The 12,985-nt window shown below is 38.9% G+C and overlaps 1 protein-coding gene across 2 annotated transcripts in view; it reads right to left on the reverse strand.

Moving 5' to 3' along the window:
* Positions 1-1,955: 1,955 nt before the first annotated feature.
* zgc:77784 (uncharacterized protein LOC402947 homolog) overlaps positions 1,956-12,985 on the reverse strand; it is a 43,518-nt gene continuing 32,488 nt past the window's right edge. The window contains exons 15-26 of one of the 2 annotated variants that reach the window (XM_063907847.1): positions 12,539-12,657; positions 10,601-10,778; positions 9,663-9,875; positions 8,786-8,825; positions 8,568-8,701; positions 8,192-8,479; positions 7,015-7,153; positions 5,437-5,762; positions 5,122-5,238; positions 4,212-4,373; positions 3,762-3,883; positions 1,956-2,723 (exon numbers count right to left, since the gene is read on the reverse strand). In XM_063907847.1, the coding sequence (XP_063763917.1) occupies positions 2,712-2,723; positions 3,762-3,883; positions 4,212-4,373; positions 5,122-5,238; positions 5,437-5,762; positions 7,015-7,153; positions 8,192-8,479; positions 8,568-8,701; positions 8,786-8,825; positions 9,663-9,875; positions 10,601-10,778; positions 12,539-12,657 (1,850 nt within the window). In that variant the 3' untranslated portion in view covers positions 1,956-2,711. Of the gene's footprint in view, positions 2,724-3,761; positions 3,884-4,211; positions 4,392-5,121; positions 5,239-5,436; positions 5,763-7,014; positions 7,154-8,191; positions 8,480-8,567; positions 8,702-8,785; positions 8,826-9,662; positions 9,876-10,600; positions 10,779-12,538; positions 12,658-12,985 lie in introns of both variants that reach the window. The other variant, XM_063907846.1, reaches the window with a different exon arrangement.

The following is a 12,985-nucleotide window of genomic DNA, read 5'->3' on the forward strand; positions in this document are numbered from 1 at the left end:
AGATTTGTTCAAAGATATCTTCTCTTTCCATGACTCCATATGTAACTTAATCAAATGTAGTCAGCAGCTCAAACCATTCCTCAAAGCCACATCACTTCCAGTGTCTCAATATTATCCCACATCTTGTTGTTGTCCCCAGACTGATCCATAACCTTTCTTTGTTCATTTGAAATGATATTGTCAGGTTACAAGGACAGAATACTGAAGCTGGAGATTTAATCAACTGTAATTAGAAACAACTTATTAAACCAAGATTTAAGGTGAGTACAGAAAAACTCTCTATTCAGCAGATGAATAAGAACACAGCATTTATGTGTCCTTGCAAACACACCATTCTGCACAGTGAAGTGAAGCAACTGAAGTAACACATAGTGAAACACATTTTTGAATGGAGGAAGACTTCAAAAAACTACATTGTAGGATGGTTAAAAAGTCTTCAAAAATAAAAGGGATTGTCTAACAGGGGTTTCTGTATCCAAGGGTGCACTTCCACAGTTTCAAAAGCGTCCCTGGAATATGAAAAATTGAAAAGAAAAGCATAAATAATACAAACATGACATTAAATGATAATTAGGTTGTAAGACTTTATCAACACATGATGAGATTAACATCATAAAACATATTTAGAAAGTGAGCTCAGAACACCTGCTGGAATGTGCCAAAGAAGTTTGATCTCCTCTCCTCAAGATGTTTACATTAGGGCTGATTTTGCTCAAACATCATAACCTGTTTAGAAGGCAATTGTGGATGAAATCTAACCTACATTTTGATAATAAAACTTGTTTTTATAGTATTGCAAACCCTATTAGGGTTTATGTATTAACTGGAATAGGGTTAAAGCAGTTGAATTAGACAGTTTCAAAAAGGCGGTTCAAATATATGCATAGATTTAAAAAGATCTATAGCACAAATGACACCTCCTACTGTTGGTCCAGTTGAGTACATTTGTCTACTCATGTGAAGTGGACTCAGTGTGTATGTGTTTGTGTGTGTGTGTGGGGGGGGGGACCACAGAGGCCCTAATCCATGCTACAGGCCATACAATTGTAGAACCCTTTTAAATTGCATCGGATTACCATTATCCTCCTAGCCTGGTGGGACCCAGTGAGTATTTCCCGGAGGCAGTGGAGTCCAACTCACTTTCCTCGCCATCCGACTGCTCTCTGCCAACAGACTGTAAACCAATGAGATCTGCACACAAGAGGCTCATGCAGCAGATGAAGGTGCAGACGTGAAGAAAGGCTTTTTATATCCCGATCGCTGTCCCATTTCAGGAGACGCACAGCGAGATGAAGGTTACCTCCTTTCATTAGTCCATATTCACACACAGGTCTTTTCACAGTGCAATCTGAAAAAGGCATCAAATAATTCACTATCTCGTATCAGAAGAGCCATTTTACTGGAACACGAGATAACCAACTCCTCAGAGACATTTGGCTCTGATGGAAAAATTTGAGCACACTCCTCTGTCCTCTCTGTATTCTACTGCAAGTCATGGATTATCCACACACATACAGTAGATGTGGTTTCATTTCAACATTTCAAATATTTTGCTCACTGCACTTAAAAGGTTTGTACTTGAAATATCTCAGGAAACTTAAAATATGTGTTAGTATTGTCTAGTATAATTTCTGTTAATGTTGACATAATATATTGACAACTGCAGTTATGGTACACATAACAAAAAACTAACTTTGCCTCATGGTTCTGAGGCACTTCTGTAAATGTCTTCATGTTCTTTAATTTCTTGAGGAGGAGGCAACATTTTTATTATCACAAATTATGTATTTTAGCACATATTTCAGAGCCCTAATGTTTAAATTATCTGCATGTCCAGGGATCCATAGGTCATAAACAAATGTAGTATTTTCAGGATGACATATGACCACAGCACTGATCTACATTACCAGGCTATACTTATGTAATATTCAGTATGATTCACACATGGACAGAAGCATTTTATAATAAATGTTTTATTGGTCAGTTTAAAAATCTTGACAGAACGAACACACTGGTGATCTACAGGGACAACACAGTACAAAGTCACACAGAAATGAGAGATACAAAACAGTTACACACACAGAAACAACACCACACACACACACACACACACACACACACACACACACACACACACACACACACACACACACACACACACACACACACACACACACACACACACACACACACACACACACACACACACACACACACACACACACACACACACACACACACACACACACACACACACACTGGTGATGGTTCATTAACACATTTTCTGCCTCATGTCTTCTCCAGTCTTTTATCAAACACGCGCATCATCATGGTTTCATGGTCAGGAGTAAACAGATACATTCATTAATTTGCTGTACAATAATGTAATATTTTCGTCAACTTCCCATTACCTAAAAATACAATATTTTTTAAACCCGAAATCTATCTTTAGTAACACATTTGATCATATTTTTAAAAAATCGTAAAGATATCTATATACACTGAGAGAGGGTGAAGAAATCACAAAAAATAAAGTGGAAATCATCAAGATAAAACAATAATAGTTCATGAAAAGGCAGATGGCAAGCCTTGATGCTTTCCCTTTAGTCTTCAGTTTTTCATAAGATACCATGGCAACAGATTGATGGTGCGCACAGACAGGAAATCAGGGAGAAAAGAGGAGGATATGTTGTCATGAAGCTGGAGTCTTTCTACATGAGGTTCTGGAAATAAACACATAGAGTAACGTTTATATACAGGTTAAATACAGAAACAGGATCAATATTTTTGGGATATTCGTTTCTCTTTTCTTGATTTTAATACATAAAACAACACAAACAGACAAGGAAATTTTATCAGACAAAAAATTATATTACTATACAATTATTTCTGAAAAGTTGTGGAAGTGGAATATTGAGAAAAAAACGTTTTTGGTCTTGGCTGAGGTGGGAAACTTTATTGATAAAAAAAAGAGTGTTATCTAAAACAGAATGAATAGATTATGACATTCATGAGGCATGTGACTTATACTTAGTCCACCTGTACACAGGTATTTTTGAAAAAACAGTTTTTTGTTGTATTCCGTCATAACAATAAATCCCACCAACATAAAAAAATACATCTCTTTTGGATTGGATTGGAATTAAGTTTTATTAAAACTGGCAATGTTGTAACATTAAAATGTTGGTGATTTCCTAAAGTACCTGTGTATGTGTGGACAAGCCCTTCAATGTCCACAGAAGCTTAACGCTATAAAACCGAGCGCACTGCAGTTTCGACTCATTCATTCGTTCTACACAGGTTTTACTGCTATTTTTCAAACCTAAAAAAAGCAACTTCACTCTCAGAAGACACATTTCAGGTGGTCCTTGGCATCGCTTCATTTACTTAATCCTTATCTGTTGAAGCATAAAGGCTTTTTTAAATAGAAATGAAGAAACGTGACCTCATTAGTGACGCATCGCAAAAGAGATAACTGCGCCCACTCTGACATCCTAGGCCATAAACTCAATTTTCCCGGTCTACAGTGTTTCTGAAAATATTCACTCTACAAGGAGTTTTACAAAATAACTTTTAGTGACATAAAAACACCTTTTGCATGAGGTGTAAATCCTAAAAAAAATACCCGTGAACATATGGACTAAGCCTTAGATAATTTAGTTTTTCACTCACTAAGGTGACTACTTTAGGCAGTTTAGTGATAAACTGACGCACACTGCACAGACATAATGTACGTTGAGCACCTGTAAGTCTAGACATACCTCATCTCTCTTCCGGCCTGCGGTGGAGGGTCGCGAAAGGACTCCTCCATCCAGGGAACCATAGCCTGACATCTGGACCTGGGGCACGAAGCTGGACTGTCCGTATGGGATTACATTCTCATCTGTGGATGACAAACAAATCACTCTGAGTTACAGCTGTATTTATATAGGTTAAACCCTAAATGATGGAGCAGACTGAAAATAGACCCCCTGCTACTAAAAGCAGTGCTACTACTATGGGATAATAAGTGTGCATACACGGGAGGCAGTTGGTTCTTTCTAAGCTCCAAGGGATTTGTATGTAAACATCACAATAATATTAATACACATCTATTTGGGTGCCAGCTGTTGACACGAGAGGGCTCTTGGGACAGATATTGTTCTTTTATCATCTCTGGCTGACAGATACAGAGTGACGCTACAGAGGTGGGTTTCACATATTGCACTTACCCTGTGGTGACCACTTTGTAGCTCCTCTCCTCTGGGGTGAGAAAAGTTCTCCCCTACTCTGAAGAGAAGGCGAGTCGCTTCCCTCTTTTTTTTGAGCTTCTGTTCGACTGCGGCCCATAACATCAGCAAAGAGCTGCAAGGAGTCATCTGTAGGGGGAGGGGCTGGTGGAGCAGGAAGTTCTGCATATGATTGATCATTGTTGATTATTAAAATACACACAGAAATATGGCTTAAAGAAATAGTTAATTTAAAATAAAAAGGAATTTATTTGCTTTCTTGGGAGATTTCAATTAAGAGCTACAGCAAGGAGTCGGTTGGCTTAGCTTAGCATAAAGACGGGAAACAGGTAGCCTGGTGCTACCTAAGATTCACTTAGTTCAACTGCTAACATTGCTTCAGCAGTGATAAGTATTTGTTTCTTGTTTGTTGAACACAACTTGTCAATTGGTTATTTAGGGGGGCTAACTGCCAAACTGGTTCTTGGCTGTGAACAGTTGCCAGGCAACAAGTAGAGGATTTAACTGCTTCTAAAACTCTGCAAGATACAAATAAAAGCGTTTAGCAACATGTCAAATATTATTTAACATTTACGATACTACAACTCGATTCAAATATTTAGACAGCAATGAATTCTGGCTGCATTTTCACAGCCCCGTTTCTTTGAAAATGTGCTGATTTGGTACAGTAATGGATAAACTGAAATCATGAACTGATGTGGGGGGATCACCAACTTATTACAGTTACAGGGGGCATGCAGTGGTGGACTAGCAGAGCAACATTGCCGTCTATAGAGCTAAGCTGCTGATGTGGAATAAAATGATTATGTAAGAGTCTTATAATTAGTATCACTGTTATCTTTTTATGCAAACTAAAACACAAGTTAGATGAGTTACAAACAGTGTGTCATACCTGCTTGGCTGTTTAGCTCTCGCCTGAGTTGTCCATCCTTGGAAGTTTTCTTCTTACCCCTGGATCTGTGTGCTGGGGCTAGGGGGCTCAACTCGGCAGCTGGAGCAGGAAATTGTCCTGACAAGACAGCACACTGATGTTATCCTCAGGAAACTTGGAACACTGAGCTGCACTTTGAATAAATAGGACATGATTTTTGCGTACCACTACTTACTTCTGGGTAACATCATAAACTAAATTATACACGACACTGTGTGGTTGTGCACTGCATCTTGGGAAGTCACTTTCAAAGATGTGAACTGAATATGAACTGACCTTTTCCGAGGCTTTCACCCTGGAAGTCTTCTGCCCATTGGCTGGTGTGGTACACCTTCCCGGGAACATGGGCCTTGGTGTTGGTAAACAGATTTGGGTTGGACTGAGAGACCTGGGAGTGGTGACGGGCCAAGAGGTCAAAGTGCTGCAGTCGTGCAATGTCGCTGGGCTGGAGTGTCTCTCGCTGCGGGGAAGACATCAGTGTTTCTGAGAGGAAAGGCTCTTCAGGCTTGGAGGGCAGGCTGGAGAGTTCCTCTCTGGAAGCGTCCATCAGGTAGGTTCTGGCAGGCAGCGGAGGACACCAATTCTCGTCTTCCTCCTCCGAGCTAGAGGACAGACAGCGAGGGCCGCCAGCATAAGTTAGTGTTTCAGAGGGATAACACTGAACATGAATTTTAATTAGATATAATGAATGTAAATTAAACAAGACCTGCCACAAAGCCATGTGGGTCCTGTTCATCATCTTAGTTTGAGGCTAGTCTGCTTAGAAATGTAGACTAAAACATCGAAGATACACATTTAAGTGTTTATTTTTCCAAATGTTGTCTATTTGATTCTCTTGACGTCTCCTAAATACACTAAGGCTAAGCATTGGAATTCTGATTTGCCTATTTAACATGTCACCAAAAGTCACTAAAATGTTGATTCTGGGTTTACCCAATGTTCAGATTAATAATCCAAAAATGTACAGAAAGAAAGCTGACATGTCTTAACTAAAATTAAAAAGATCATCAAAGTAATAACAAGACCAGTTTAAGACACACATGTCTGTACCAAAATGTATGGCAATCAATCCAAAAGCTGTTGAGACACAAATATCTACCTGCTGGTGACACTTGAGAACACAAATCCTAGGTTAACATCCACTGTGGGCTATGAATAACCGTACAAAAATAATAACAAGGTAATTCACTACATATTTAAATCTGGACCAAAGCAGTGGACAGAAAAACTAAGAATGGCATCCATAAAGACATACCAGTGACATTGCAAGAAAAAAAAAGCAAATATGGGAAAGAACTAAACAATATGTGATTGAGAGAATAGTTTATTTCCACCCTTATATGTAAAAGACAATATGTTTAGAGTGAGAGAGAACCCCCTCCCTGATTTGGCTGTCAGGGCTATTTTAATGATGGATGTGTCATTCAAAATGGAAAGTACTAATCCAAACTGTCAGATCGTGGCTAATGTCATTAAAAAGACACGACACAGTCGGAACAGCCCTCCAATCCCATCCCGTTATATGTCCGCAATCTATTCTGTCAGAAGCAGTTAGAGGAGCCGCCTGCTCGCCTCTGAAACCCCACAGCTCAATCTACTCACTGCCTGCAGACACTACTGTAGTTAATTTGAAAACTCCCCAGACTCCCAACTTCACTGAAGTTTAGTTTGACAGCCTTGGCAGAGTTACAGGGCAGGTTTGATATCCATCTGCCCTAACTCTCTCTGTCATGAAGGTGAAGCCTTGATGCTATAAATAAATTGAGCATTACACATTACAAAAAGCAATTGTGTTCTCAGAGGGGGATAAAAGGGCCTTGATGTACAACTTAAGTGAGTCTAAATAAGTCTCACCTGTGTGGCATCTCCTCTCTGTCTGTCTTGGCAAGACCTCTGTCTTTGTGGGCAGGAAGAGGCAGCGACAAAACATCCACCCAGGTGAGAGGAGCTGTCTTAGACGAAGACCCCGCCGACCTCTGCTTTACCATTTTATCTATGAAGACAAAACACAAAAGGTCATAATGTTTGTAAGATGTGTTTTGAATACCTCTACCCGCACCCTGTGGTTGAAGAAGCTGGCTGTGTTAAATATAAATATGCTTTAAGTTAATACAGCTTTTAAACTCTTGTTTGCCCATGCTTTGCTTATAATTGCCTGAAGGACATTTATATTTGTTGACTATCTAACTATTTATGTTTACGCTTCACCATTTAAAAAAAATCCTTATGTCAACCTGCATGTTCTTTGTCTTTCTAGAGCAGTCATGTTACATTGATTGTCAGAAAGAAGCTAATGCAGCTTTTCAAAAGGAAAAAGAACATTAGCTTCAAGTTATTCAATGTCTCAGTTATTGTGCGAATGGGCCTTGATTAAAGCACCATTTTCACATTCATTATTAAGACGTTTCGGAAATTTCCTGAAGGTTTTTTTGGTTCCAGTGTGAAGTCTATATGAGATACAGATTTGGTATATGAACTAAATAAAAAGCATACGTGTTCTGTTTATTTATGAGAATCAAGTTTATCTTTTAACAATTAGTGCACTATAAGTTGCCCATTCTTTGAGTAAAGGCATTTGAATTTATATCATCATCATCACCATCACCATCGGCATCACCATCATCATCATCATCATCACCATCACCATCACCATCATCATCATCATCATCATCATCACCATCACCATCACCATCAATAATATTGTTCGGCATAATAATGTGTATCAACATGCATCAAACACGCTTTGGGTCAGCAGTAAAACATTGTTTGAAATTGTTGTGAACGCTCGGCTTAACTACTGGTAACCATGGAAACAATACTCAAGGTTCATGTCGCAATTCACAGTAATTCTCGGATGAAACAAACTTGGCTTGAAAGTAAAAATATGCATTCTAAAAATGTATTTTTCCTTTGTAAAGTTGCAATATGAAAGCAATGCATTTACAAACTCCAGCTCTGTCAGATCAGGTGAGATATTTCTTCACTGTTTTAATAACTTTAAATGGTAACAAAGAGACAGAAAAACACTCACCGCTGTTTTTCTTTGTATACTGGAGCTTGGCATATTCAGATCCAGACTGGCCAGACTGGATGGTCCACTGGTCCAGGTCCAGCTCCAGACCCACAAGACCACTGTTTGACAGTATGGGGTTGCTGCTGTAGGGGTCCGGGCCCTTGTTGAAGGAAGCGCTGGAGTAGGTGTCGTAGTACGCCAGCGGGTCGTCCTCAGCGGTGGTGTTGATAGTGCTGTAGATGGGACTGTCGTTGGACCCCGTGCTGCGTTTCTCTGTATGGTTTGGGTAGTTCATGATGCCGACTGCTAAACAGTTTTTTAACAGGGACAAATACACACTCAGTACTCAGAAATTAGGTATTTCTCTGTACACTCAAAGTCAGAGAGCTCTTACCGTTATAATATCTGTCTGAGTCCAGTTTGCCAGAGCAGCAGTTGACAGAGTCTTTGCTGTGAGTGAGGTTGGGAGTGGGCCAAGAGTCGGCCAGCCAGGGGTAGTTGCCCATGTTAGATCCTAACAAGCCAGGCCTGGAGATAAAAGTGAGATCATATATCAATTCTTCTTACATCAAATAAGAAAACATCTGTAACAAATCATTGTTTATATTTTACCCTCCATTGAGTCCAGATCCTTCACTGTGAGCGAAGCCAACTGGAAAAAAAACAACAACTCTCATTTATTAATTTAATCTAAATCGTTTAATGTTGTTGTCACAAGACTGAAAAGACACACAGGTAGAAATTCATAACAAACTGAATTATCCTCCATTTAAAAAAAATAAAAATAGTCTGTAAATCAATATTTTATGAACACATACTTTTGACCTACATACTGTGAACACATCTGCTTCATTATGCCTGCCATACGTAAAAATGCAAATCGTATTTGATCAGTGAAGCTCGCTTTTACAGTAAATAGACTCTGTGGCAGCTGAATAAACAAGATACAATAATAAAAAACAATAACCTCTTTAGTGATAAGTATGGCAATAAGAATGATCTAAAAATATTTATGGGAAAATCAAATTGCATATGCTTTCTCTTCTGCAGTTCATTGAGTATTTATGAGCACGTACACATATATCAAAGTCAGAAAAAATTGATGTGTTTATGTGCTGCTGTGCCAAGGGCAAACAAAATCTCAAATAAACAGCATACTGTGCTTACTGTTTACTTTTGCATTAGTGTTTTCCTTTATTCCTTCGATAAAACTGCCTAGTGGGGATAGATACATTTTAATTAACTGAATATGCAGCACAAGTGCGTTCAAACTGAAATTGAGAACATTCATCACTGCTGGAAATATCCCCAGCAGTATATTAAGAACTTGTCACTTAAAATCTGTTTAATATGTTTTTTTATCTCTATTACGTTTCCTTTTCATGGACAAGAGATTTGGAATATATAAGACGTGACAGCATGTGATTGAGTGCTACTTAAGGAGTTCTGCAACCATCCTTAAGATAATTTGAAGCGTTTTCCTAATTACCTGCTGGTGTGTATGCAAAGGATGTGGTGTAGTGTCCCAGCTGCTTCCTCCTGCGGTGTCTGCAGTACAGCCAGCCACTGAACGTCGTCAGCACCATCCAAGCAGCCACACCCAGCCCTGCGATAAAGGCCGGCTGCCTGACTACGCTAGTGATCTGCTCGGATATGCTGAGGTTACCATCTTTCTTCACAGGTGTAGAAGTCTTGTCCAGAGCTGAAACAAAAGCAATAAAGTTTAAGACAAAGTGGAGAGTTGTTCTTTATTGATGCATCTTGGTGGTAAAGAAATAACATTTTTAAATGTCTTCAAGCCATCCTGTATTATTTACGTTATGCAACAACACTCTCATTTCATATGCAGAGATAGATATAAGCTAAGCTATATCTAAAGCCTTGAAACGGGGAAACAGGCAGCCTAACCGTGTCCAGATGTAACTAAAAGATACGTTTTTGGTACCTGAAAAACAACTTATGTGGAGCAAGGCATGCTGCACACATAGTCCTCAGATTTCTTAATGCAATTTTGTGTTCACATGGGTTAAACAAACAGGATGCCACATGCTAATTAGTGAGTTTGAGCTGGATTTTGGATTGTGGATTTTGTTACATCTGAACAGAGCCAGGCAAGCTGTTTTGGGGCTTTATGTGGGTCATCCTCATTTTTTATAATAGGGTCCCTATAGTAAGAGATTGGTAAAGGCTGTCTTTGTTTTTAATTAGCAAAATAACAAAGGAATGTGGATGTTTTGAATGTAAAAATCTATTTTGACAACATGGAGAAATCAATCTGAAAGTCAATATTTTCCATAACTAAGGGATGCCTCTGTTGTAAAGTCACTCACACAGCAACATCAACATTCCACATCCAGATCATTCATTTGCGGTGAGCATTATTTGCTATATTTTCTCTAGTGTAGTTTTGCAATTTGAGTCACTCACTGAGAAGCAGGCTGACAGGTGGGCTTTGAGCACCCACACCCAGACTGGTGACAGCAGCCACCACCACGGTGTAGCTGACGTCAGGCAGCAGGCCGGTCAGCAGGATGGACAGCACCTCTCCGTCCACTGTCTGGTTTATCTGGAGCGTTTGCTCCATGCTGCTGCCCAGACACCACACCTGATCCAGGGCACAGATAGAGGCTGAATGTTTGATTCACGTAAATATAAAGACGCTCCTTTTATCTGCAAACCCTGTGCTAAGACGTTATTATAACAAGACAGGCACTGAAGCTTTATCTGGTTGTACACGTTGGGGAATGACGACTAAGATACAGCAGAGATGAAAGCGATTTCAATCGATGACAGTTGAAACCCCGATGTTGCAAATTCTGTTGCTTTTAGGCATTCACTTCATTTATTGGGTGTGTTGATTTTTCATTGAAGTTAATGCATGTTGGATTCATGTCTTTGAAAATCCTGCAGTGGGAGAAATATTCTGAGTTCTTAAGTTACAGTACCACTTATAATAAATAAGATGTCAAAAATAAAAACAGAAGTTCATAAAAAGTTCCCAGAATATTTTGAAATGACTATTGTAATAGAATACAGCAAACAGTTTGATTAAAAGCTAACATCTTTATCTGCAACAACAATCTTTTAGTTGTATATAAATTCAGTGGAATAAAAAGTCTAATTTTCGTAGTAACTGACAGCTACATACAGCTACGCATAGCTCTTGATTAAATGTCCTTTGTACCATCCACCCGGTTTGCATAATGAACAATGAATCAGCTTTTTTTAATCACACATTTTTGTCAAGAAGAAATCCTAAAACAGTATACTGCCAAATCAACACTGAATACTGTATTTAGCATTAAAGCCACAGTGAGGCTTGTACAAAAACCTTGCGTGCAGTTCTCAGCAAATTGAATGTTAAAGGGGATTAAGCATGATCCTTGCCTTGGGCTGATGAGCCTCAACACAAAAGGCTCTGGTACTTCATGATCAGACTTGTGAGGTTTTCTTACTTACTTTCTACATGTAGATGCAGATGGGCAGAATAAATCAAAACAATAGAACTGAGTGTTCATATTTTTTCCCTCTGATATAGCAGCCTGATGATTAGTAATCAGTGTTGTGCTCACACTAAGAGACAGATAATCAGAGCTCACGCATCAAACAGATGACAGGGACAGTCCGTGTTCAATCTGATGACAAAATTGTATTATTCTGCTGCCAGCAATGCATTTACTGGCAGCAGAGAAGATGCATGAGTAATTACTAATTGTTAATTAAGTATCCAACAAACCAAAAAACAAAGTTGGACACCATTGAATAATGAGTGAAATATCATGGATTACAGAACAATCTTTTCCAGTTTATGTATTTATACATTTGGGAATCTGGAGTGCTTTCTTGCCCATAAATTGTGAATAAGACAACCCAGTCAGTCTTTTTGTGGGTTGCAGGGGTCAGAAAACATAGGATTAAAAAGACTATTTGTTTTCTTTTGCTATGACACCTAAAGGCTCATTATAATATATCGCCATCCATCTGACTCCATCTCCACCCCCAAGCAAGCCAATCAGAGCAGGCATAGATTTGTTAGGAGCGGGCCTTAAAGAAACGGACTTAAAAACAAACGTTTCAGATGGAAGATGAATACTGGTATATTTGAAGGATATTATGAGAAAAAGTTTAAGTATGAACCTGCAAATGAGCATAATATGTCCCCATTATAAATCAGAAATACACAGCAGAGAATAAGACTGACAGGTCAAGTGAATATAACTAAATCATTTGCCTCAATTTGCATTTTGTACAGCACAGGACACCCTCTGTCCTTAAACCATAAATTTGAATTAAAATATCCCCGCTAAAACCTGTTTAATAGAAAGAAAATGATGGAAACCTTAGGAAGGAAGGTTTTCGTCTCACCTTGTACTCTCGAATGATGCCGCTCTGAGTATTATGAGGCGGAGGATCCCAAGACACACTGATACTGGAGCTGTCAGTAAGCTGAACCACTGATACAGCCTGTGGTGGTGCACTTAAAACTGCAGAAAGAGATACGAAGGAAAATGACATTTCTACTATAATTAACTGATATCAGTGTTATGGTCGTGCTCAATTTTAAAGGTCCGTAATTTCCAGATAATTTCCTAATAATGTCCAAGAGGTTTCCTTCAAAGAGCTATGTAATCTGGTGGTTTTGTTCTGGAAAATAGGAATGCCCTTGAAAGAAAGGCTCAGTTTAAATCCAATTAAATACTCATTCATTATTTATTTAATTTTGGAAATGTTATTCTCGATATGTCACATTCGGCATGTTCAGCTGAACTGCTATGCACTGGCTCTCCTAATTACACTTGCAAATGAAGTATT

The sequence above is a fragment of the Eleginops maclovinus genome, chromosome 18, assembly GCF_036324505.1.
Source record: "Eleginops maclovinus isolate JMC-PN-2008 ecotype Puerto Natales chromosome 18, JC_Emac_rtc_rv5, whole genome shotgun sequence".
Lineage (NCBI taxonomy): Eukaryota > Metazoa > Chordata > Actinopteri > Perciformes > Eleginopidae > Eleginops > Eleginops maclovinus.